Here is a 26,831-nt window from a genome sequence, read left to right on the forward strand (position 1 = left end):
TGAATTTTTCCGGGTCGGGTATTAGGAGCGGGCTTAAGTCCTTCTCAGCGCAGGTCTGGGCGCCGCTACTGCCTCCCAGTCGGGCTCCCGCGGGTGGGTGGCTGGGTGACTTTGCGCAGAGGAAGCGTTAGCGGGGAGGAAGGTTCTGGAAGCGGCGGTTGGAGCTAGTGCGCCGCCGAGAGAGGAGGCAGCAGCGCCAGTAGCCGTGCTTGGCCGATGGCGACTTCTTAAATCACTTGACGCAGCCGTTAGCCGAGCTGCTGTTAAGGTGGTGCTGGAGGAGGGGGCACAGCTATGGAGGTCAGCCGCTGCGCGATCCAGGCAGTCGCCGTTGCCCTGCGGGATGCCGGCCGGAGTGGCGCCGCTAGTAATGGCGGTGGCGGGGGGGTAGAGGGGGGAGCGCGGGTAAAATGGCGGCGCTGCTGCGACTCGTTTCTGCCTGAGGATCCCTCGTGAGGCAAGAAAGCGCGTACGGCGGAAGACTGGTTAGGGGCTAGGAGGCGGGCCGTGTAGTTGTAGGCTTCTGATTATCTGTGGGGGGCGGAAAGAGCGCTTGCAAGCGTTTTCTGGTACCATGTGTATAGGTGCACCGTAGAAGCTGTTGGCAGCACTTGGTTTTAGTTTGGCCTGAGATACTGGATTATTTTATTTTTCCTTGTAGTTATTTATTTTTTTTAAAATCTGGACTCGAGGCTTCCAGAAGTTTTTCCTTCCCGCCGCATCGCCGTCCGTGGAGGCGGCTGCGTCTGGGCGCCATTTTCCCCTTGTAGCGGCGGGGGCCCCTGTTTTCCTGGTATCCGCCACATGGCGGAGCCGGCACGGTCACCGCTTCACTCCCGATAACGTAGAGGGGGGGAAGCAGGCTGTTGGGCCGAGGTACTCTGCAGGGCCTATGGGAGCTAACGGGCTGCTTGGGAGGGGGAGAGCAGTGTCTCTTTGGTTTGAGAAAACCCGGCTTTGTGTTTGGTAGTTCAGACTTACTACTCGCTTACCTCCGTTAACCTTTTTTGTTACTCGGGTTCTTAACTCTGCAGAAGGCTTGCAGTCAGCCTGGAGTACTCGTGCACACACTATTGCTATATGAAACGCATTTCGTTGGTCTGATGGTGAACTTTCTAGGAAGGCAATGCATTTTTTTCAGTCCTTTGCAGTGTGTTGGTTTAAGTCTGTGAAGGAAGACTTTAAAGTCAGAACTAACGAAGATTTTACAAAGTTATTAAAGGTTTCCTCTTGCATTATGTCTCTCTACATGCCAAAGCTGTGTGAGTTATCAGTGGAACAGCATGTTTATTATATTCTCACACAGTGGTTTTAATTAAAAAACTGGTGGTTCATTTTGTTACTGCCACATCCTGAAATGAGTAATGCCTAGATATTGTGTTGGGAAGAGTATATACTGCATTACACGTAAAACGAGGGTAGAATACAGTTTTCAAGAACTCGTTGATATGTAAAAAGTGTGTTATTCTGTTTGATTTTTATTACTAAAGTAGATAGATGTTTGTCCTTCAAATATCAAATGCAATTATTGCATTTCTTTAGATGTTTATAACTGTTTTCAAAGGTAGACTTAACACTGATTGGAAAAATTCTACCTGCCTAATAAATTTGCTTGATTCCTATATATTTATAAGAATAACAGTTTATTATTAGATGCATTGCAATTGATTGTATAGGGTAAAGTGTCTTTTGTGCTAGTTTTCAAGAAGCAGAGCTGAAGTAATTTGAAAGGTTAAATTCCAAGTGTTTTGAAGAGGCATGTAAACTAATGGTTCTCAAATATGGTGGAGGAGGGATTTATTTTTCTGTTAATTGACTTCTTTGTCAGACTGCAGTATCTCAAGCTGATAATAGAGGTGCGTTTTCAGCAAAAAACAGATTCGGTACTACCTACAGTAATTGTCTTCCTTTTCGGTTCATCTAGATGTGGGCCTGATTTGTACAACCTCAAAAAAAAAAAAGGCCTACATGCAGATTGGCTTGATGCTTTGAGAGGCATTTGCACACTGGACTATTTTGCTTATTTTCCAGATCTCATTGTTTCTCCTTGATTGTCCTTTTTACACTGATCCTAATGTCAGATTGTGTTTGTCAGTTAGAGGTAATTATGCAGTGCTTGGGTTTAAAAAAAAAAATCATCATTTTAAAGAAAACAGAAGACCAAATGCCTATGCAGATTATTTTGCTTTTTAAAATGAGTAAACAGTATAAAGATAAAGCAATCGTTGCATTTGAGTTCTCTTGTCCCTAGCAGGACAGTTATCTTTCAAAAAACATTCTGAACTTTGATTTTGTGAAAAGGCAACTATTTTAGTACCTTTCTTTTTTTCTAGTTGTTGCTGTTCGAAGTGTGGGGTTGCAAAGTAGATGCAATTGTGTAAAAAAAAAAAAAAAAACAAAAAAAACCCCCACAACAATGGTCCATACTTGGTATTAAAAGTTTGTAGAAAAGTACTCTTAATTGGTAGAGGTTGGCAGGTTGTCCTTCCTGCTTTGGTATAATACCATCTAGAAAACAGTAAATGTAATACCTTATTATAGGCCTGGTGTTGTATTAATGCTCTGCTGAGCAAGCATGGTGATAATTTTTCTGAAAGGTAGTAAAATAATGCTTTATGTTGTTCGTATCAGATGAGTATGCAAATATGTATTCACATTTCTATTTTAATGGGAATCCATTTCCTTTCAGTGTTTCTGCTGTTGCGGGTGGATAGGTATACCGCTAATGCCAGTGGTGCAGGATCCCAGATGAACTTTACACATGCTCCTGCTTTCATTGGATTTAGTAATTAATGAAAACGTGAATCAGCAACAGACATCCTTAGCTGTACTTTCTTTTTTTAATTATTATTTTTAATACTTGGGATAAATAGCAAAGTAGCATTCATGTGCAATTATTTGAGCCAGCATGGTTTTTAAAAACAAATGCCATCCGGAATAGATTCAGACAGTATTAATAAATTAATGTTATTTGTAATGAGAACTTTTGGTCTTGTTTCTATTTTCCTTTTCTTTAAAAAGCTGCTTTGAGTGTGGCCCCTCCAAAGCATTTGGAGGGAGAGATGGGAAGAAGCACATGACTGAAATGTGTATCATAAAAGCAGACCCACAGAATTGCACACATCTCTCAATTTCTTGAATTGTGACTAACATTTGGAAGAGCCAAGGCTAATTTTTAGAACCAAGTCTTACTGAAAAAGTTTTAAGACACTTAGGGAAATCTTGCTTAGTGTCTAATTATGCTGATGCAGAGGGAGTATTGTTAATTAAGTTAATGTGATCTTCTTTTCTGTGATAGAGGGAAAAGGAGCAGTTCCGCAAACTGTTTATTGGCGGCTTAAGCTTTGAAACAACAGAGGAAAGCTTGAGGAGTTACTATGAACAATGGGGAAAGCTTACAGACTGTGTGGTAAGTGTGGCATAGCTTAGAATGTTTAGAAATTTTAAAAGCAGAGAGTTTGTTTTTTGGATAGCTTAATGAAAAGATGGAACTTAATTTTTCTGAGGAGTATAGTTTATTGGTTTAGACCTAGTTAAGTCCATTGAAGCTATGCACAGACTTTTTCTTGCAAACTCTGTTGATAGAGGTAGGGAATATTCACAGTGTGTTCCATGTAAAATGTCCCAGATCATCTCTAACCACTGTTTTTTAACAGTTTAACATTAATTTGGGTGTCATTGGATTTCAGAGTTTCAGGTGGAATCCTGGAGGACAACAGTGGTTTTAATTTGTGTGATGCCAAGCAGTGCTTTTCATTTATTTAATCAACATAGCCTGCTACTTTATTATAATTGTGTTTTGAAATCAAATCAAGGAAAGTGTAAATAAAAGTTTACGTGCTTTCTCTAAATGATGTTAGTGTTGAACTTAACATGAGGCAGGTAGAAATAATTTAAACATGTTCATTGGTTTTAGGTAATGAGGGATCCTGCAAGCAAAAGATCAAGAGGATTTGGTTTTGTAACATTCTCCTCTATGGCTGAAGTTGATGCAGCCATGGCCGCAAGACCTCACACAATTGATGGAAGGGTGGTTGAGCCTAAGAGAGCTGTGGCTAGAGAGGTAAGTACAGCTTTGAAAGCAGATATTTTCCATGCTTTGAGAAAGGAATCTGTGCTTTGGTGAGTCATGCTTTCTTCTTGGTTGAAATCACCTGGGTTTAAATTCTGTAGTTTAAGTGCCATGGATGGGGCTCTACTTCCTGCACTCCGGGTCTGGTAGAATTATTATGTCTGCAGGGGACACAACTGGAGTCTGTAAAATATAGGAAGTGAAAACTTCTTTTTTTTCCCTTTTCTGAGTGGTGGTGTACAAAATCTATTCTGGTTTTAGCCCCAGGCATGTTTGGTGTTAAACACGTGTAAATTGTGTGTATGCACAGGAATGCAGTGAACCCATAAACTTTTCAGCCAGGTTACTCTGGTACAGAGGTACTTGAGGAACAAGTGCAGATTCTAGATGACTTCTTTGTACCGCATTGTGGGAACACTAGGAGGGTTCACCAGGTAAAGGATGCAGGTGTTAGGGACATTTGGACTGAGGAACGAGAACTGAATGAGCTATCCAGAGGTAAAGGGAAATTGTAACTACTAATACCCTTGTGAGCTATCCTAGTTTCTTTTCCATTCCAGGCAGGAGGCAGGGTTTGGATAAAGGTAGTTAAAGCAGCATCCATACCTACTGTATATACACACAGATACTGCTGAGCTTTAGAAGTAAGTCATTCTTACCTAGGGCAGCTGCTTAAATAGCATGCTCAAAGTGTAAAAATAATCCATGAATATGAGGAATTGTCTTTTTATTTTGAAACACATAACTGTTTATTCACTGAGGTTGAAGGACCTATGTTGTTGATACGAATGGAATTTGGGTTTCACTGCTGTTAGGGAAATGGGCAAAGGAAGCTGACACATCCTTGTTTCAAGAGAATTTGTGTTCTTCATGAAATATTTGCAGTTCTTTTCAAACAGTTGATGTTATATTTCCTCTAAATATGTTTAATGCCTTTGAGCTTTGAAGGCTCTTTTTTTTTAAGGCTTTGAGGGAGGAAAAAAACTTCCACATTACCCCATGTTACTTCCCTTCCAGAACATCCCCTAGACAAAGTTGCTGAGATGCGCATTGTAAGAGGGCTACTTCAATCCCTGGAAAATCTTAGTTTGTCAGTATTCCATTGCCAAAGTCCAACAAAACAGTGATTTCTGAAATGATTCGGTTTTTTTTTAACAGTAATTTAAATAATCCTTTTAACAGGAATCTGGAAAACCTGGTGCTCATGTTACTGTGAAAAAACTATTTGTTGGTGGTATTAAAGAGGACACCGAGGAGCACCACCTTCGTGACTACTTTGAGGAATATGGAAAAATTGACACCATTGAAATCATTACTGACAGACAGTCTGGTAAAAAAAGAGGATTTGGATTTGTTACTTTTGATGACCATGATCCTGTGGATAAAATTGTATGTAAGTAAGCTTCATTTAACTCTCTCATTTGGTAGTATTAATCTCTGCAGTCATGATAATTGTGTAAAGCTAAACTGAAGTCAAGGTGATAAAGCTAAGCTTCAACTGAAGAGATAAGTGATGTGCATGAATATTTGGTGCATAGTAGCTTTGGTGAACTGTGTGGGGAGCGTGTATTTTAAGAAAGTACTGGTTTCTTAAAAATGGTATGGTAATGGAGGGTTTTAATTGATCTGGAATGTGTATAGATAAATTTGGAATTACTTCATTTTTGGAAGTCTGATAACTCGATTCCAGATCAGTGCTTAAGTGCTGATGGTATCTTGTTTGATGTGGTTACAGTGCAGAAGTATCACACCATCAATGGCCATAATGCAGAAGTAAGGAAAGCTCTCTCTAGGCAGGAGATGCAGGAAGTTCAAAATTCTAGGAGTGGGAGAGGAGGTACGTACGTGAAATGGTTAATGGTTATTGAATGGGTTTTGTGTTCACTTTCCATGATCTCACTGCTCATAAATGTTAAACCATTGCAGGGAACTTTGGATTCGGTGATGCACGTGGAGGTGGTGGCAACTTCGGTCCAGGACCTGGCAGCAATTTCAGAGGGGGAGCCGGTAAGACAGGCATGTTTGTAGCTTTTTTTTTTCCTCCCCCTTTATGTGAACTGTCATTCTGGGTAACTTAAAAAGCTGCTGTTTGATTTAAATTGAGCCGTAGCAGTTAATGAATTTTGGAGAGAAGTATCTTGCAGAGCTTTTCTGTCTTGCACACCATAAGGAATTCACATTTCCCCTCTGTAATTCTATGTAGCCCTTGCCTGACCTTTACAGTAGAAGGGCTACATCCAAAAAGAGAACTGTGTACCTTAGAGTTGCGGGAAAACAGGAAGATGTGGAGAACTGATTGGGTGTGTTCTTTTTCAATGTGTTTCTAAATTCTTATGCCTAGTAATCTGGTGAGATTTGACCCTTAAGGTCATAAAGGTTTGGGAGTTGAGATACTTTGCTAGAGGTCAATTGCAATACTTTGTTTTTTTGTCATCCAACAGATGGATATGGCAGCGGCCGTGGATTTGGTGACGGGTATAACGGATATGGTGGAGGACCCGGAGGTTAGTTTACTTGTGGGGTGGGAGTGGTCATTTATATCTCATTCTGAAACATCTCTGTATTCATTTATGACTTTAAAAGTCGATACTAATTGCCAAAGCTGTTTTATTGCATTTAAGAAGCACACATGGCTGTTGGCTCAGGTTAAACCTTTATATGGCCAATTGTATGGCTGTCTCGTGAACAACCATGACCTTTCTTCTCTTCAGTAGTGTTTTCTTACATTTCCTAAAAAATACCCAAGATGTGATTTGAGCCTTTAGTTAAGGTTTTGAGACAATTTGTGTGCTTGCAGTTCAGCTAGGGTGGGAGTATGTGCCTTGAAAAACAGAAATTTCTTTACGTAGACCTTTTTCTACTAAACCTCTGCTCAATTCTTGCCCTATAGACTTGTAAACAGAAGAGTATCCCCTGCTTCTGTAGGATTTGATTGTGTTCTACACCGGAAAGTTTATTTTAAAGGATTATGTTGTTATAGGTGGCAACTTTGGTGGCAGTCCTGGTTACGGAGGAGGAAGAGGAGGATATGGTGGAGGAGGACCTGGATATGGCAACCAGGGTGGGGGCTATGGAGGTGGTTATGACAACTATGGAGGAGGTAACCTACTGGCTTGAAATGACCAAACAATTCAGTTGTCAATTAGTGCAAGTCATTTGAGATTAGGGGTGGAGGAGGGTTGTCTGAGGAAGCTTTTGTTTTCTAAATAGTTTGAAAGAGCAGTTTGTTGTTGCATACACTGCCAGAATACCTTCATGGTTTTGTACTTCTTTTAAAATTCCAATAGTGACATAACTGCAGGTGCCATGTGCGTTTTGGCTCATCTAGGTGTTTTTCCACTTATGTATTAATAATGCAGGCAATTATGGAAGTGGAAACTATAATGATTTTGGAAACTACAACCAACAACCTTCAAATTACGGTCCAATGAAGAGTGGAAATTTTGGTGGCAGCAGGAACATGGGGGGACCATATGGTGGAGGTATTGTATATATCCTGACCTATATTGGGTCCAGAATGAGTGGGCTTTAGTCTTTTGGGGAGGGGGCAATAGGATGAGAAGTAACGATTTTACACTTAAATTGGATAGATGAGATTTGATAAAAGAAGAAATTCTTCTCTATGTGGGTGGTGAGGTACTGGAACAGGTTGCCCAGGAAAGTAGTTCCCTCCATAGAACTGTTCAAAGGCAGGTTGGATGGGGCTTTGAGCAATCTGCTCCTAGTGTAAGGTGCCCTTGCTCTGCCATGGGATGGAACTAGATGATCTTTAAGGTCCTTTCCAACCCAAACCATTTTGTGGTTCTAAGACGAAATCTTAAATTTTTTTTCAGAATATTATGAGGTGTTTTCCAGTTTTCAATCTGTGAAAAATTTTTAGTCAAGTTTCATGTTCTTTACTATCAGCTTACAGTATTTGTAGAGAGCCTAGTTCATGTCCACCAAACTTGGTGGAATTGTCACTTTTGTCCAATATGTGTCTGCTTTTTGTTGAAAAAAATATTTTTTAATATGGTGTGTAAAGCTTGTGAAACAAACTGAAACACGGAGCCCTTTCTTGTGAAGGGTTTACCATTCCAGTAATCCCTGACGGGCTCAAGACAGTGCATCAAACTACATGTGACACTGTTGAATCTCAGCAAGATTTCAGCGTGTAGTTCTCTGGCAGTTCTTGGAGGTTATTTAGAGGAAGATGGAGAAATATTCAAGTCTTTGTTGTGTATGTTGTTTCTGGAATTAAAACGGGTATTAGTCTTCACTCAGAATCTAAAGCATTCCTAGATTTTTGTTTCTGTGTTTATTTTTGGGGGATTTTTTTGCATTTGCAGGAAACTATGGTCCAGGGGGTAGTGGAGGAAGTGGTGGATATGGAGGGAGGAGCCGTTACTGAGTTTGTGCAAGCATACCATGGGTAAGTATGTTTTTATAAGTTATAAAATTGCAGTGATTCTTGAGAGTAGCTGCAGGAGTTAAAAGCTTTTTAGGATCGTATTATCTTTCCTTTAAAAAATGGTTAGATGAATAATTTCATAACCTATTTTTTTACTCTTTACTTCTGTTGAAACAGGCTTCACTGTATAAATAGGAGAGGATGAGAGCCCAGAGGTAACAGAACAGCTTCAGGTTATCGAAATAACAATGTTAAGGAAACACTTATCTCAGTCATGCATAAATATGCAGTGATATGGCAGAAGACACCAGAGCAGATGCAGAGAGCCATTTTGTGAATGGATTTGGATTATTTAATAACATTACCTTACTGTGGAGGAAGGATTGTAAAAATGCCTTTGAGACAGTTTCTTAGCTTTTTAATTGTTGTTTCTTTCTAGTGGTCTTTGTAAGTGTAGAAGCATTCCTTTGATAATGTTAAATTTGTAAGTTTCAGGTGACATGTGAAACCTTTTTTAAGATTTTTCTCAAAGTTTTGAAAAGCTATTAGCCAGGATCATGGTGTAATAAGACATAACGTTTTCCTTTTAAAAATTTAAGTGCGTGTGTAGAGTTAAGAAGCTGTTGTACATTTATGATTTAATAAAATAATTCTAAAGGAAATATTGTGTAATTTTAGATTTTTTTTTTAATACTGTAAAATAAGGCAAGGAGTGGGTAGCATAAGGTCCCACAAATAATATAAAGCTATTGTTGTATATGTAAAATTAAATGCTGGTCAGAAAAAAAGTGTTGTTTGTAAATGATCAGGTATAAAATATCTAGATAACTGAAGGGATATCTCTGCAAGGAGAAACACCTTTTTAGATCTTTTAGATGCTGCTTCTTCAATGGCAAGGAAAGGAAATATCCCCAGCGAGGTACTCTTCCAGGGACACAGGTCTAGTACAAGAGAACTCTTGAAAACGTCACTGAGTTCAGCCAGTCTTAAAAAGCTGCGCTGTATCTCTGCAAAGCTTTAACTACAGTAGTATAAGGATGCCAACGAAGGCTGAGGGTGTAGAGCAAAGTAGTTCTAAGCTTCAGTTAAACTTCTTTAGGTAAGATCTTATTTACTTTTTCTTTCTTAATGTTCCAAAACCAAGAAACTAACATTGTATGACAGTATTCTTTCAGTCTAGTGATTATCGTTATGTAGCTTAACATAGCAATGAATTGAGTTAACGATTACCGATTGAAAAGAAATTTGTGAATCCTGTTTTCTTGTATTATTAAATTTTTTACAAACAAATTTTTGTTAATTTCAGCTACTTAACATATTTTTTTCCTACTGGAATCTAGCTATGATATGAACCCTGGACAAGCATAGACTGCTGCCACTGTACACTGCTACAGTTGAACAAATGAGACCTGCAAGTGTCCATTAGTAAAGCTTTGCAAGGGTTCCATCCCTGGTGTTGGTAGTTAAAATGGTAGGTCACAAGTTAATTCAATCATACAACTTTATTTTTGCATCCTGCAACGTTTTATTTTTTCTTGGGAGTCTATGCATTATGGTGGTTGCAAGGTAATGCAATGAAGGTAGTTCTGTGCTGTTGGAAATGAACTATGTTGCTATGTGTCTTGTCTCCTGTAATCTATTTTGTATAACACCTTTCATCCTGAAGGTTCCAAGTAACTGTAGACTGTTTACGTGTAAGGAAAAAATTACACCACAGAATACATCTGCCTCTGTGAAGGAATGTGTCGTCCATTCTTTTAACAACTGCATAAGCAGTTCTTTAGGAGGGGAAGTGAAAACTTCAAATGAAACTGCAGGTGGTATTTCACAAGTGTACAGTGTAATCATGTAAATTGGAATTTGGCTAGAATGTTGAGGTTTCCACCATTTTTTATAGTTCTTGCAGCTAATAAACCTTAGTGCCAAATTCAGTCAGCCTTACTCTCACTGCATTGAATGTTTGCACCTCAAATTAATGAAAATTCAGCAAGTAATGAGTTACGCAGAGTAAGGGTGGCATACTCTACTAGATGTGTTTTTAAACAAAAATCAAAAAAAACTCACCAAAAAAAAAAACAACCCCCAAAAAATGCCCTTATTTCAAAGTTCCATTGCCTTTAAAAGGCTACCTACGCACTGAAGGACATGGACTCAGCTAACAAAAGTCCTGTTCTTTTTGTGTTAGACACACCAGTGAACTGCTTATACTTTTTTTTTAAAAAAAAAAAAAAAAGGCTGAAGTTCCCCTATTGGTAATTTGGTTTAGACATATGTGATAAACATCTTCAGATACACTTTTTTTTTCTTTGGCAGGAAGGTGCCATGCTGCAGGTAACTAATGAAGAAGTGGTCAACCACAGAAACGCTTCAAGAAATAAGAAATTCTGTATCATCAGAAAATAGTTGTTTTTGCTGCCTTCATTAAAAAATCTAGAGGTTAAATGAATACTGATAAACCATCACAATTAGTACAGCTCCCTGTAATTATGGGTTTTTTTAAAATTACAGAAATAATGTCTTGTAAAACTATCGAATAAAATTCAGATTGGTTAGGAGAAACAAATCACTAATGTTAAAATAGCAAGCATTCTGTGAGTAGAAAGTTTAACTACATCTTTTTATAACTTTCATAGCTTTAAAATAAAGTATTTTTTTATACCAAAGTAGTTCTAGTGTAATGCTTAATAAAACTTAGTGTGTGTCTAACATATTAAAAAATGTTTACGTGCAGCTTTTAGACCCTTTCATGATTTGAAACATTCCATTTTGAGGTGGATTTAAAACAGTCAACCTGATGAGCGTATTCACAGAATTTGCATGACTGTCGGCATCTGTTCTCTGTTGGGAGAAGCAGTGCTAGAAATTAAAAATGCTGATCTTTTTGCTGTTGGACACAATTGCTTTAAAATAGCTTTTTGGCCGTATTTTATATCACTTTATAAAAATACCTCCATTCCTCTTAATGAAACTAACCACTTCAGAGAGTTTGTCAAAATGTGATAGGACAATAGCTTTATCCTTTTTACATGTAAAGAGCTTTTAGCATCAAGAGAAAAAGACTTGAGTGGAATGTAGAGTTCCTACTGCACTAGAACTGTATTACTGATAGAAGCATCCTGTGTGGGGGGAAAAAAACAAAAAAAAAAAAGGCAAAAAGAACCAAAAATCCAAAGGAAAAACCAAACAAAAACCCGCCAAACCAAACTCCCAGGTGCGAAGCCTGGGAAAGCTTCAGTTGGGGATGTATTTGAGGGAAGATATCTTCTGTTTTAACCTGTTACCCGCATACAGAGTTTATTCTAAAATTGTATTTATATGCTTAGCTGTGGCAGAATCCTAATGTCTATAACCTCCTTCATGTAATTGAGAAATAATAATTAAGGGTTGACAAACAATTTTTTTTTCCCTGTTTCTTAAGTTGAACTTTGAAATATTTGCATAGGTAACCAGTGGGCTGCAGCGGAAGCAGAAAATGAAGACACACAAAATCTGCTTTACTTTCTTCTTTCCAACAGAATGACTTGACCAGATGATAAGGAATTTTCCTGCTTTCCTGTAACTTAGATTTAGTTGATGGAAGTTTTTCTTTACAGTTGCTATGTCCACATTCGTATGACATTAAAAGAAACAACTTCAAAGGGGAATAATTCTTCTCTTTTTCTGTTTGAACTACTTACCAATCTTTCAGTAGTTTTGCAACAAGGTTTAAAGTGTGTTCTGTTTTCCATAATGAGGACGTCTTCATTTTCATATACTGGCGATGGCAGAAGGGAGCATATAGGGAAGAGCAGCATGCAAAGAAGTTACTGGATATTGAAAGTCTTGAGAGAGTTGGAGTATTTGAGTAAATTCCCTTTTGTCTTACTTTTGAGCTTTCGTGACTTTCCTTTCTTGGTCTCTTCTTGAGAATTAAAGCAAGTGACAATCACAGCGTTCACTGATGGATTTGGTGACAAAAGTCACTATTCTGAGTCAGCCTGATACTGAAAGCTAGCAACTTTGAATAAAAACAGCAGTGTGTGTTCAGTTCCTGGTCCTTGATGGGTAGACAGAATATACTTTTCTAAGAAGTTTGGTTTATATTGCTCTACAAACTGTTTTCAAAGTAAGGATAACCTTGTTGGTCAGTATGTGTCAGTGTAATGAGAACTGAAGAGCAGGTTTTGAGTCGCAGCCTTTCCCCAGCAAATCCACAGCAAACTGGGGGAAGAATGTGCAGAACAACCTAACATTGGTAACTGCTATGGGAGCAAAAGACCCCAAAAACCTACGTTGGATGACTTGCATTTACAAAGCAGTGATGAGCAGGGGTCACAGAGTCTTGTGTTCTCTGTGCTGTTCATAATGAAAGTTGAATTTTATTTACTTCTATTGCTTTGGCTGCTGAAAAGTGTTCAGGAAAACATGAAAAATTCTCTTAACATTGGGATTTATAATTAGCGGGAATTTAACTTTGTCATGTGTGGGGAAGATGGCATTCTTATAGTTCTATGATGAATGCACTTAGTGTCCTGGGGATGAAATCCTACTACTTCTGGGGAAGAAAAAAAAAAGCACAAAAAACCATAATTGTTAAGGAGCCATCAGCTGACTGTTTTGGCAGCTTGACCACATGTATGAAGGAGGATGGTTTGCTGAGAATGTACTGGAACAGTACATTCGCTGAAGCTTCAGCGTGCTGGTGTGTGTTAAAGCAGCGTGTGATGGAAGTGCAATCCCATGGTAGTGCTGTGGGGTTGTTTTTCTTCAAAAGGGAGACCCCAGCTTCTTGTGTGGTTCACACAGCAGTACTGGTAGGAGTGCACTGGCGTGTGACGTGGAAGGGCTTTCCTGGGTAACATCAGCCTGTTCTGCCAGGAGCCATACTGTCCTGTTCAGCAGTTGGGTGCTTGCTTTGCACAGCAGCAGAACTTCCAGAGTTTCCAGAGTTGCTCTAAGTCACTCCAGTCAATAGAGCAAGGATGGTTTATCAACAGTAAAAGCAGGCAGTGTTTAGCTGGAAATGGCTGCCCGGTGCCTGACAAGGTGTTCTGAACCCACTAGGTGGGGACTGAGTAGTCTACAAAGTGCTGTGTGCAACGTCCTTTATCACTTCATTGCATGACCAAAGGGACTATGGGCAAGTCTTAGAAAATTGCTGTTCCCCCTCAGTGCTTTGCAACACATGTTTCTTGCCCTTCTCAATTTGATCTTTTCTTGGTCTGTTGCGGGGCATTCTACGAAAATGAGTGACTGATGCGTTTCCTGGAGTTGTGGTAGCTGTGTAGCAAGTATTGAGTGCTTTTCACATGGGTACGCGTGTCAGCTTTGAGTTATTTAATAAATTTTCACCAGAACCTTGTGCCAAGTGTCCTGTTGCCTCATTTACAGACCTTCACCTACTCAGTCTTCAAGCTCCTTGTTGGAACCATACTTGTTGACACCCTTAAGATACAAATGTAGTGTTTGTATTTGCAGACAAATAATGAGCTGTTAAAACCGATATGGATGAAGTTGCTTTGTCCTCTTTAAAGACGGTTACTCCAGTTACCTCATCTAAAACTAGATTGTAAGCTCTCGAGCAGGAACAGTCTTGTAACATTTAGCTTCTGTAAAAAGCCAAGTCTGTGTGAATAAAACCAAAAGATGAGGCTAAAGTAGCACCTCAGTGCAGTACTGGTAGTGGTCATTCACAGTGTGTATGCTGTGCCGTTTCTCTGAAGGCTTATTTCCTGGGTGTTCAGCATTGAATATCATAATCATGGGTCTTGCATTCTAATAAAATCCTAAACTTGGGTTTATTTTCCACGAATGCTTCTCGAGGTTTGAATCTGAGCAGTGAGCAGCTGATGCTGCTGTGTAGTGCCTGTGTGTGTTGCTACCTCCAGTAACTGGAAAGTAACCTGTGTGCTTTGTGTTTTCTCCATCATCCAGTGTTCTTCCTGTGTACTTACTCAACATGACCTTAACTTCTCACATACAACCTCTTTTCATTATTAATGTAACAAGTTATCACTCCAAGGTTATGTAGCTAAGTAGCTCTACTATGGAAATCATATTTTTCGTGGGAATTCCCACATTGGCGTTTCCATTGTTTCTTGAAGTATCAGCAGGTTCATCTACAATCTTCACCTTTGCAGTTTTCTGGCACTGCAACAATTTTTTCAAGAGGGTTTTTTGTGTTCCTACTTCATTCAGAGAGCCGTCTTTCTCCATGTCAGTATTCAGTAAGGTAGGATGTTCTGAATTCTATGTAGTTTTGTCTTTTTTTGTGGGTAGGTAGCTGAAGGTTTGAGAAAATGATATAATGCATCCAGGCCCAATGTTGTGTGTGTGTCAGGAGCACTTCTACAGTCCACCCAAAAGTAATAATTCACTGGAGAGGTTTTGTGGGGCGGTGAAACAACTGAGTGTTCATACATTGTTCATAATGCTTCTTGGAGAAGCAGTTGGAACGTTTGCTGGATTTACAGGAGTCCACAGAGCTCATGCTACTGATGTGTGTGTGTCATTTAGGTTTTTTGTTTATTGGATTGGGGTTTTTTTTCCTCCCCACATAGGCATGTACAAACTTGTGAAGCCCCAAAAATGAAATATTTGGGCTTATAGTTGGTAAGTTACCAGAATTTGCTCATGACCCCTGAAGTAGACTTAAAAGACCTGGTGCTGCAAAGGCTACATGCCTAGACTTCCAGTGCTTACTATGTCATTTAATTAAAAGATGACAATTTTGCTGATACAAATGTGTTATTCCTTTTTTTTCCTGGATCTATAAATAAAGTTCACAGTTCCATCAGTTGCCTGTTGCATGTTTTGGTTGAAGTTCATTAATTAGCAATTAAATAACCACCTTACTGTCAGGTATGTTTAACCAACAGCAAGACATTTCAGGGCCTCATGAATAAAGTTTCCACTGTGAATTTACCCTATCAATTTGAGGCTGTGGCAAGACATAAGTAAAAGGACAGACGCGCACATCTATGTAAAGAAATCTTTTAATATAAAATGCAGAGCAAATTGTTCAAACTGGCTGATTTTGTTATTGGTAATTCAGTGCATCTGAGGTACTGCCCTCTTCTTAGAAATTACCAGTTACTGTAAACACAAGTGCAAACAATCATGATTTATCCACCAGTGGCACAGTTTATCATCAAGAGGTGTAATTTAGCATTTAAACTTGCATTGTGTGTATGTGTAGTTTTTTGTGTATTGCAAATGATTTTTTTTACATACCTGACCATGAAGTTGCTACAATGTCATGCCATGACCAATGAGTTTTGTGGTGTTTTATGTGTTTTGTTTGTAAAAAATACATAAAGTATTTGTTGCTCTTCGGTTGATATTTGTAGTTACTTTAATATCTTACAAACTAGCATACCTCTTAATATTCCTTCCTTATTATTCAGGCAGTCTTTTTTGCAGACCCTTTTCAGGTTGTAAAACGGAGAAGGATAAGCTGCTGTGTATAAGCATGTGAGTGAATAAAAGGTCTTCTGTTTCGCAGCACAAATGTGAAACTAAAAGCTCTTTTCTTCATTCAAAGCCATTATCACAATGTAACCTCATTATCACAAGTACATACAAAGAGTCATTTGATTCAATTTAATTTAAAGATTTGGGACAATTTAAAAAAAAAAATCCCTAAGGTAAGATAATATTGAAACCTAATTTCTCAGGACCTAGTTGCAGATGGACCACAAGAGTAGTAAAAGTAGGTGGTACGTTATGTGCACTTGGAGCTATGAAGTTGAAAGTAATGGAAAAATGCAATAGCCTCCTGGGCTTCTCAAGACTAGGAAAAGGAGAACGGTTCTGAACAAATGCAAAGCACACAGTATCTCTTAGGAATATGTAAATACACAGTGACTTTAAGCTGAACTTGAGCTACAATTTTTCCTGCAGTGCTGAAAAAGAATTAAGATAAAGTTACGTTGTGTATGATGAATCAAGTACTCAAAGCACATTTTTCTTCCACCTCTAATCTGGTGTTTTTTCTCATGCTGATGTCCCGACTCCCTCGTTACCAGAAACTCGGTTCCTAGTTTTACATAGGTCTATATTAACTACACTTACACTGATGGCCTAGTCCCTTTAATTAAAACTAAACACATTTCTTACCTTCAGAAGCCTCAGCTGGTAGCCTGTCTAACATCACAGTTGCATAGGCTTGCCAGACCCTGGAACATAGCCTTCCCTCTCAAATGTCATCTGTACTACTGCAGTCATTGACCTCCAGTCTTCGTATAAATACCTTTATCATTCTTCAGGAGAAATAAAACCTAAGTGATCTTCAGTCACTTTTGTTTCTGCTCTTTTTCATTGTCTTGTTTCTGTTCTGATTTGACCAAGTCTTTGGGTATTATGAAAATACTACCATTGTCATTGCAATGAATGACATATTGACAAGGGTCAACAGGTCTACCTTGGCCATCCCTCAATCTACTGAGAATGTCACTGTACAGGTTATTTAACTTTTGCTGTATCTGGTTGATTGACATGCCACACAGAGTACTCCTTTTTTAGACTCTCCTTTTGTGTTTGAAGATTACACACTTCTTCCAAGAACTGCACTCAGTCTGCATTTACGACATTTTTTTTGCAGCGTTATTTTGTCTTTGTCTGATGTCACATAGAAGAGCTACCTGAGTAGCTGTCAGATGGCTCTTTCCTAGCATGGTGTTGAAAGAGTCAACAGGCATGCTCCCAATTTCATCAACTGAAGATGGTATTCTTGGGGTTTTTGCATAGTGTTCATCACTGCTAAGGTTTGTATCTGTACAATTATGGCACCCACCCTGTTCTTTGTTTTTTTCATCCAAGTCTGTTGATGATGCTCTGGAGTGCATGCTGCTTGATTTGGCAGTTGATTATAAGCACAGTTATAAAGAAACTGATGAATCATGGCTTCTCTAGAACATTCTGAATCACCTGGATATTCCTCATGCACACATGTAGTTGTGTGTTCTTTGTCAACAACAGCTCCTCAGCCATGTGCCAGCACAGATTCAACATCACTGTTGTACCCAACAGCACCTTCACTGCACACTGAGTAAGAGGTAGTGGTGCTGTGACTTGAATTGAAAGACGGTCCTGAATCTGAGGTGGGTTCTTCAAAGAGATGAGAAACTCCTGTAGGATCAAAGCCACCTTCCAAAGACAAAGACTCGAGTTTCTTTTCATCAAAACTATGGTCAGGGGATTGTCAGGTTTCTAATGTCAGCAGCTGAAAACAGCCCTGTCAAATTTGACCCATGAAGCAGTGATTCCAGATTTGTGATACTAGAGCTTGATTGAGGAAAAGACTCTTGCTTTTGTAAATGTAGTTTCTGAATTTGATTGAGTGGGGTACTCTGTTCTTACTAGAGTGGCATCCTGAAGACTGAAACAGTTGCAAAGTGTCTGGGTCAAATTTACATTGGGGTGGGAGGATGGTGGTTCTTGGTCTCTACTAGAAGTAGCAATTTGTCTGCTTTCCAGTAAACTCACCTAAAAGATGATGGAAAAATGGATAAAATTAATGACTCTTGATCAATTTGATTTTTAAAATTCCATTATTTTACTCTATTAGAGTAAAAACTTTACATTAAACTCTTCTAGCTATCTCGAATACTGTTCCCCATTTGTACAGAGCATGACATGTGTTGGCATGTGGCAAGAGGAAGTGGGAAGGGTATAGAAGAAATGTGACTGAAGTGATGGGAAGAAGAGGACTTGCAAAGGACAGTGTGGGACTGACAACCATTGAGAGGTAGAATTGGGACTGTTGCTACGTGTGCATCAAACTACAACGTGTTTATATCTGATCCAATCTACGAAAAGGTCCTTTGGGAAGGAGTGGTCCTGGCCCTTCCTTGGTAGTGGTATTGATGATCGCCTGATTCCAGGATGAGCTGGTTCAAAGTGCTAGAAAATTAACCTTGTAAAAGAAGATAAATAGCTCACCTGCAGGAGTTAACCAGTGAGAACAGTGGTGTAAGGACAGGAATGTTAAGATCATGCTGTCACAATGTCACTACTTTTTTTTTCATAGTTTTAAATAAAGATTTTGGGGCTATCAGCTGCCACATCTGGCTTAGCTCCTTAACTGAAGTCTACTGTGTTCTCAACTCCTTTACTAATCACAGCTTCTGTGGATGTCTTTTGACTTTATGTTACTACTCAGGTTTTCTTTTAAAAAATAAAGCTGCTGTATGATCCCTCAGCCCTGCAGTCAAGAAGATAAGCGAGTACTGCAGTAGCATTAAGGCACACTTTTTGTGGGCCTAGGCTATAGTTGCTGGGTCCTAAGAGTACAAAGTCGCTGCCCAAGATGATATCAGGGCATTTGCTGACAAGCAGAGTATGACTATAAAATAAATGGATACAAAAAACTTGAGAATGCCAGTACATCAAATAAGAAGTATATGTTACAATTCCTCCATAGCTGTGCATCCCTACTGTGGTGCAGGCAAAAGCTTAGTGCCATTCATTGAACACAATGTAAAAAGCACTTTCCACCGGAAAGGAATGATGTACCATAAAGTCCAGGACCTCTTAAGTTCTCTACTATTTCTCCTATGGAGTTACCTTGTACTAAACCACCTGTATTGAGGGTGACAGAGCAGTGGAACAGGCTGCCCAGAGGGGTTGTAGAGTCTCCTTCCTTGGAGGTCTTCAAGACCCACCTGGACATGTTCCTACATGACCTGATCTAGGTGAACCTGCTTCTGCAGGGGGGGTTGGACTAGATGATCTCTAAAGGTCCCTTCCAACCCCTACCATTCTGTGATTCTATGATTCTGTTCTTTGAGATAGAGCTGGTATTTTCAATTAAGCCCTTGAAAAGAAAGATTCTTGGCAAGTTAACTATTAAAAAACTCCCAGCACTCTAAAGACTTGGTACCTGGAAGAAACAATCTGTTTTAAACAGATATATTGTCACAAGATGGCAGTGCATTAATAGCGGTATAGAAAATATGTAACTGTATATTGTTATAGCTACATAAAGGCGAGAGCCACATTTCCTTCAAATTGTAAAAAGAACAGAGAAAAGTAAAAAATCTGATGAACTTCTGAATCTTGTTGGTGTGCAATTCATTACTGAAGCAGAATAGAGGAGCCCAATGTATGGGCTAGGAGGCACTATCCAACCTCCAGATTTCCAAACTAAGTGTTCTATAGATAAGCATGATGTTATATGGAACACACTAATGACCCTGGGAAGTTCCTACAATGGGAAGCATATGTAAGATACCCTAGGAGAACTACCAAAAAAGGAATGGTTAATGACTCATGCTTAATGATTGCATCTATGAGCTGGAGGACAGAGACCCCAATTAACAACTTTTTTGTAAAGATGGGCACCCAGAAGGTAAACTATAGTATTAGAAGCCCAGATGATAAAAAAAAGCAAACAAAATGGGTCTGTTGCTAATGCTGACTGACCTGATTTGCCAGAAAGATGGGTCTGTTCTTGAGGGTAGTAAGCTTGTAAGCACTTGACCCAATATCTATGACAATTGTAATCTATCACCACAAATGCTTAGTAGCTGCTAGTGCTTAAAAACTCGGCATCGCTCTAAAGAAACACACCAAGAGCTGCTGTATAAATACAAACTGGCATTAAGTTTCAGAAAGGTAATTATTAGTTATCCAGTAGCTCTATCCAACTTTGAACACTAAGTCAAAGGCAAGTCGGGACTTTGTAGCTTTTGTATCCCAGAAAAGTCACTGGGGAAAATTTTTCAAGTAGAGCCAATGACAGCTGCTGTAAAAACCAGACAGTAGCATCTTTAACATCTTCGGTTAAGTTTTGCCACATTGATTTGCTGATACATTCTCTGGCTGTTTTATTAGATAAACCAGAGTAAGTCATTATCCAGCAATCACTGACTCTGTTCCAGTGTATTAGTGATGTGTGTGTTTTCTCATCTACCTGTAGCATGTTTTCAATCTGCGATGACAGAAGCTATAAATAGCCCTCTAAGGAGAGAATGGAATCTACATGGTTGCAGTTGCTCTGTGACAGAAGAAACAGAAACACTTTGTAAAGCAGTTATTTTACATAGAAGGAGGTAAAAAAAAATCAAAGTCTGATAGCAAATAGAGCACATCTCTGTGAAATACTGCTGCTGAGCCCATAAAGGTTTCATCCTGTTGGGAGATGTCACATTGATAGAAGCAAGCAAAGTAACTCCACGGCAGGAGCATCCTGCTCTATCCCACAACAGCAGAACTGGGCTTCTCTCCTCTCTGAGCCTGCACCTACCTACCACCATGGAACAAACAAGTATTTTTTCCACACCCAGGTGCCAGGGCAGTGGCAAACAGAGGGGCTGGCAAGAAACCAGTTCTGATATTCTCAGCTCTCATGAGGTCTCGAGAAGATGAATGATCTTCTCATTTTAGCTCTCAGACAGAACAAAACCCAAAGTGCATCCTTTTTGGTTTAACATCGTTATTTCTCTGCCTTCTACTTACAATACACACGTCCAGTTTCCCAAATGTAATTCTACATCTGAGCATCAAGTTTTACATAACTGTTGAAAGCAGTATAATTTATCATTCACATTTCTAGCGTTCGTAGGCAAAAAAAATTCCTTGCCCACAAACACAATGCCTTCATAGTGGAAAAAAAACCAAAACCAAATTGAAAAATGGTTAGTGGTAACCTTTCAACTACATAAACTATATTGGGCTGGAGGCAGGAGGGGAGCAGTTTTCAAGAAAGTATACAAGAAAGTTCACAAAGTATCATTCACTATTCCCTTCCTGCCCTTGCAAGGGACACTCCAAATGAAAAGAGGAAGTCAAACATTCCTTTCAAAACCATTTACTCCATTTCTTTGCCTACTCTTTATCACAGTGGTAAGACCTATATCATCTCTCACTTCCTATTCAGTTTTCCTTTATTCCATTTTTTTTCCCCATAATTTACTTGATTTATGTCTTCCTCCTCTTGCAGTTCCACCTGGTAATCTCCTTGGTGTGGACAACAGTGATCCAAAGCTTCCCAACATGCTTTTCAGATCAACATCCTAAAGATAAAAATACAAGACTTGTATTAAGCAACACACTGTCAAAAATCATCTTTAAAATTAACTTTTTTCATTTTTATTTTTACAGCTCTAGCATTTCATATAAAATATACACCTCAATAAAATACACACCGTACATTCACATGGATGAACTTGCCCTGTGTAGACTCTGAGGGCAGAATAAGACTGACATCAGTTCAGGAGTGCAGACACCGCCTCCTCTTCAGAGGTGCCCAGGTGCTGAACCCATCTGCGGTAGAAATAGATTTTCACAAACACTAGAAACAAACTCTTCTAAACTAAACACATGATGACGTGATTTCATGGAAGGTTTGGGCTATCGCTCTCTTCCGGATGTCATTTCACAACAGCATATGTACTGTTGGAGTTTCTGACGAGTCATTAGGTTTGGACTGGATGCCCTTTGCTTTCTAAATTCCTTCCAAGACAAGAGGAGTCTGAGTGCTACTGGACCCAAACTTAGCCCTCGGCTCTAAAAAAAGAGTTCGGACTCCAGGTTTTGGCACAGTTGGTTTATTACAGCTCCAGCTGGAGCCCCTCTTATGAGAGCAGTCCTGAACCAAGAAACCCCTGGGTTATAACCCTGACAGTCCAAGTTCCCCTTCACTCTTGTGAGGGCTTGGTCCAATAGCTGTATTTGAGTCTGGGGTCTTCTAGTTCCTTTATCTGTCTCCGGCCTGTTTCTGATGCTTATCTTGGAAGTAATTTTCTCTAGTTTCTAGTGCTTATGCAGATTTAAGTCTTATTTGATTTGCACTTGGGTGTTGTCAGTGTCCCAGTCTTCTCTTAACTGCAGTATTTACATACTTGAGTGTCCGAGTGTTGCCAATCTTTTGTTAACTTCAGTTAGGATGATTTCCTCCCCCTTCTTTAGTTTATCTCTTTAGTTTTTAGCACCAGAGAAGTCCCAGTGCTTTGTCCTCCTGAAGTTCCTGGCCTCAGCACTCAGAAAGCTGTTCAGCTTTAGCAAGTTTCAGTTCATCCCAATTATGCACAAATATTTCTAATATTTTACAATCAAGTTATTTTAATTTCAACACATACTCAGTGTTGGAATGTTAAAACAGTCAATTATACATGGCCAGTTAGCAAAATCCCTTGCTTTTTCTTTCAGAAAATCAATCACATTAACATATTCTAATAAACACCTCTGTTTCCCCATCACTTCTACGGAGTCATTACCTAAATCACATTTATTCAAATGACAGGGTTTTTTTAATCTCCTGCTATGAAATTGTTCTGATTTAGTAGTCTCAGAGACATTTTTCAACTAATCTTTTATCTATCAGCAGACTGCAGTAGTTTTATTATAGAGCTGGGGTATTGCTAGGGTAAGAAGGAATCACTGCTAAGAACTTTACATATTTACATTTTTTAAACTTTGATATTTTGGCTTTTATAGGACAAGTCTAAGTTATTTTAATATGAAACTTGATGCAATGGAAGCCAGAGAACCAAGTGGCCACAGCAAATTTACTTTACAGGTTTTATATTAAAGCATAAACTATATAAAAAACGCAGTTGTAGTAGTCATCAAAATGTGTAAGACTCTTTTTTACATTATTGCTTCATATAAAAGACATTAAAAACTAAATGTAAGAAGGTTTAAAAATAGGACTCTGGAGTAAAAATATGTAATATGGGGGAAAAGTATTAATTTAACGTTTATTAAGTCTCTTAAAATTTCTTTTAAAACATTATGAAAATTAATTTGATTTTACCTGATTTTATTTCTTGGCTTTCCATTTTTTCATACTTTCTTTTCAAGGATTGGAACGGAGCTTTAATTTTATAAACAGTAATTTCTAAGAACAAGTAGATATCCAGGGCACTCATCTGTCACTCTGATGTAACAGGTACTTTCCTTCAGTGATGCCTAACACAATTTCTAGTTAGTAAAAATTATATTCCAATACATTATGTCTTCTTTGCCAGCTGCAGTTAGGAATGATGAGATTACTTGTTATTGTGAAACAGGAGAAAACAAATTTTTCTAAACACACACACAAAACCAGTTTTCATCTATGTAGTAAAACAGCAGGAGAGGGAATTTAGTATACCCGACACTGGGAACATGGGAACTTGCAACACTTCAATGAGTTCAATGAAGGTACTCACAGGCACGAAGTTAGCCCCACAATTACTTGTTTGCAAGATCAGGGCTAGTCTTTAATTTTACAAAAGATCAATCTAATACTTGTCAAATGAATATGAGCTATTATCCTAATTAATAAAATTCATCATCATCAAAAGCAGATATTAAGTCAAGGGCAATCAGTATTAAAGAACTGTCCTGTTTTTATCTGGGATAGTGTTAATTTTCTCCCTAGCAGCTGGTAGAGGGTTGTGGTTTGGATTTACTGTGAGAATAATGTTGATAACACACTGGTGTTTTAGTTGTTGCTACATAGCCTTTACCCTAAATTACGGACTTTTCAGTTTCCCAGACTCTGACAGTGAGGAGGTGCACAGAAGCTGGGAAGGATCACAGCCAGGAGAGCTGACTTGAACTATCCAAAGGGCTATTCCTTTTCGTAGGGTGTCATGCTCAGTATATAAACGGGACAGGACAGGCGGGGGGAGGGGCGGGGAGGGTGATGTTAGTTGGTGAGGAGGCACAGATCACTGCTCAAGCATCAGTCAGCAAGTGGTGAGCAACTGCATTGGGCATCACTTGTCTCTTGGGTTTTATTTTGTTATTTTCCTTATTGTCCTAATCACTGCATTCTCATTATCTTAACTGTTCTTATCTCAAGCCACAACAAAAGTTTTACTCTTTTTTTCCCTTCCTCATTCTTCTCTCCATCCCACTTGTGGTGGTGGGGAAAAGAAGGAGGTAATGAGCAGCCGTGTGGAGCTGTTGACCACTAAGCAACGGGGAATATTTCCAACGATTAATTTTGAGGATTGATCTGGAATCTGCATTGATTTTTATTTATCTTTTAAGGAAAAAATAGTTACTATTTTCTCTACTAAGCCATAGACGGTGTCTTGGTACCTTTAGTTTCCAGGCTGAGAGCCACCAACTGCACTACAGGATCACATGCTATTTTGTCCCAACAACCGTTTAGCTTAAGAACAGGCCAGAGGTCAGTCTTCCCCTGATCTTTGCACAAAGCTCCTGCTCATGTGCACAGGGGTGCTGGCAAGGATAGGGGAGTACAGTGTCTCCTGAATGGGAGGGAGGCAGGGTCTCACATTTGCAATCACGACCGTTCACTGTAGTTTACCAAAGGGATTGTATGATATCTACTGAATGAGCTTAATGATACTGCAGCATGTGACTTTGAAGATTTGTCTTTACCATCACTGCTTCTTCCTCCAGCAGGTGATATTAAAAGATATTTATGCCTGCTCATACTGATTGTTACTGCAGTAAGTTATCCATCCTTTTAGAAGCACTGCTTTCACCACTACCAGGGCAGTTTCTGAAGGAGCATGGCCCCAGGAGTAACTTTTAACAACAGTGGCAGTACCATGTAAGATTGTTCACAGCACCAATTTCTATGTATGGGATCATTTCAGTAAAACACTCTATATGGAAATCAAGTAACACAAGCAGAACCTTTTCCCCTTAATTTCTCAGTTTGAGTTTTTAAGAAAAATCCCCTGGATTGCGATATCAAACATTTACTCTCTGGCATTACACTTCCCACCAGCTTGTTAGTCATTCCTGGTGATGAAGAACAGTTGAAAAATACTGCTCAATGCCCGAACTCTTCTTCCCATGCCTGTGAATTACTTGGGATTGATTGTGGGGCTACTGCTATGGGCAGAATAGGGGGGTTCCTTCCCCAGAAACAGCCATATAATGCTTTTGAATAAAGCATTGCTTTAGAAAGGTAGCTTACTTTTGCAGTCTGTATATATACCTAATAACAAATGGGATTAGGTGTAAGTGCTACTTACTCAGTACTGCACTGCCATGCTTAGTGTTTCTGTCCTGTTGTTTATTTTGTGTTAATAGCAGCTGAAGAAACAGTAATTGAGTTACCACTATGAACCCACGAGCTATGTCAAGACCACATGTGGTTGGTTTCTGTACAGAGAAAAAGACTGATTTTTGCTGATTGTAGAAGAATATTACCACCAAACCCATTTATTGCAGCAGCCTTTCCACTGGAGGGTGTGGAAGGTCACACCTCCCACAGCAGGCTGTTTAAAAACAGTAAACTGCAACCCTACCTGAAGGCAACCTTCACTTTGCATTTGGAAGGATTTTTGTACATTTACACTGAAACTCTCACAAAAAACAAAACAAAACAAAACACAAGTATCCCAAATTCTAGTCTTGTTTCTGCCATTTACTAGCTTCAGTTGGGCTAGAGAACACTGTCTGATTTACCCAAATTATCCACCAGCCTTGTACGCTGGATGGCTGGGCTCTGACTCTACATCTAACCTTTCTCTAAGGTATAAGTATCAGGTCAACTATCAGCTTCAGTTTCTCAGTCTCTTGAATGTCAAATCTGCTACTTAAGGTGGTCTGAGAATCAATGTGGAGGTGAGAGAAAGAATGATTTTGTGTGTGGCCTGGCCTACACTTAATCGGAAGAATGCTGCCCACTCTGGCAGGTTTCCAGAGTTTCTTACTACACTAAAAATAAAGCCTTCAGTTTCCAATTAAGTACAGTGGAGTATTGATGTCAGCATGAATTAAGTATGTGCACCACACATCAAACTATCCCTCTGCATATCTCTTCCCCTTGTTTCCCACACCCCAAAAACAAAGTGTAGGGAGCAGAACCTGTGATTATAACAAAATACAAATAGGTCTGCCATGATGGATTGGATGGGTGAACAAGAACCCTCTCTGGAAGCAAAAGAAAGCATAAGCAAACTGTTTTCAGCTATTTATCAGTGTGCAGTGAGCAAACAGGACTAAAATGACACAGCTCAGGGCTATGAGCACATAGAAATACCTAAACTAGATCTGAAGTAACAGGAATGTCTCTCCACAGCTGAAGAGAGCAGACAGAGTGGTTTGACAGGGTGTACAGGCAGCACTGAGAGGCAGCAGTGGGCACCTGCCCCTGGAAAGCTGTTGCACTGCAGTTAGACCTCAAGTTACCTCTACAAATACCCCAGTGCTGGAGCAAAGGTATACAACTACCATTATTTGCAAAAGGACGTTGTATTTTCTGCTCATTATGGAGGATACATTATCATGTATAGGATGTATCATGTATCCTGTTCACATGCTCTACATTACATTCTCTTCATTTTAGTTGTCAAGCTTTAGAGTAATTCATTATTGTCATTAACTTTTGAGGTGCTTTTCTGTAAAATTGTGTCCCTTCTTCATTAACTGCATTTCTCTGCAGAACTGGCCCTCTCCTGGCTACTAGCTGAA

The 26,831-nt window shown here is 39.2% G+C and overlaps 2 protein-coding genes across 6 annotated transcripts in view; one reads left to right on the plus strand and one right to left on the minus strand.

The window, feature by feature from the left end:
* HNRNPA2B1 (heterogeneous nuclear ribonucleoprotein A2/B1) overlaps positions 1-18,530 on the plus strand; it is a 20,340-nt gene extending 1,810 nt beyond the window's left edge. For 2 of the 5 annotated variants that reach the window (XM_061996436.1, XM_010208306.2), the window contains exons 2-11: positions 3,299-3,409; positions 3,917-4,063; positions 5,255-5,465; positions 5,808-5,909; positions 5,999-6,088; positions 6,514-6,576; positions 7,053-7,172; positions 7,432-7,554; positions 8,401-8,483; positions 8,640-9,124. In XM_061996436.1, the coding sequence (XP_061852420.1) occupies positions 3,299-3,409; positions 3,917-4,063; positions 5,255-5,465; positions 5,808-5,909; positions 5,999-6,088; positions 6,514-6,576; positions 7,053-7,172; positions 7,432-7,554; positions 8,401-8,462 (1,029 nt within the window). In that variant the 3' untranslated portion in view covers positions 8,463-8,483; positions 8,640-9,124. Of the gene's footprint in view, positions 1-3,298; positions 3,410-3,916; positions 4,064-5,254; positions 5,466-5,807; positions 5,910-5,998; positions 6,089-6,513; positions 6,577-7,052; positions 7,173-7,431; positions 7,555-8,400; positions 8,484-8,639; positions 9,125-9,802; positions 9,934-10,775 lie in introns of those variants that run through there. The other 3 variants (XR_009818755.1, XM_061996437.1, XM_061996438.1) reach the window with 3 other exon arrangements.
* Positions 15,439-23,314, minus strand: NFE2L3 (NFE2 like bZIP transcription factor 3). Its single transcript, XM_061997395.1, is given in 10 exon segments — positions 15,439-16,946; positions 16,948-17,001; positions 17,003-17,038; positions 17,040-17,250; positions 17,253-17,640; positions 17,642-17,761; positions 17,763-17,927; positions 20,356-20,439; positions 21,358-21,440; positions 23,200-23,314. Coding segments are annotated over 10 exon segments (1,467 nt in total). The 3' UTR covers positions 15,439-16,735.
* Between the last annotated feature and the right edge of the window lie 3,517 nt (positions 23,315-26,831).

This window comes from Colius striatus, chromosome 5 (assembly GCF_028858725.1).
Source record: "Colius striatus isolate bColStr4 chromosome 5, bColStr4.1.hap1, whole genome shotgun sequence".
NCBI classification, from domain to species: domain Eukaryota; kingdom Metazoa; phylum Chordata; class Aves; order Coliiformes; family Coliidae; genus Colius; species Colius striatus.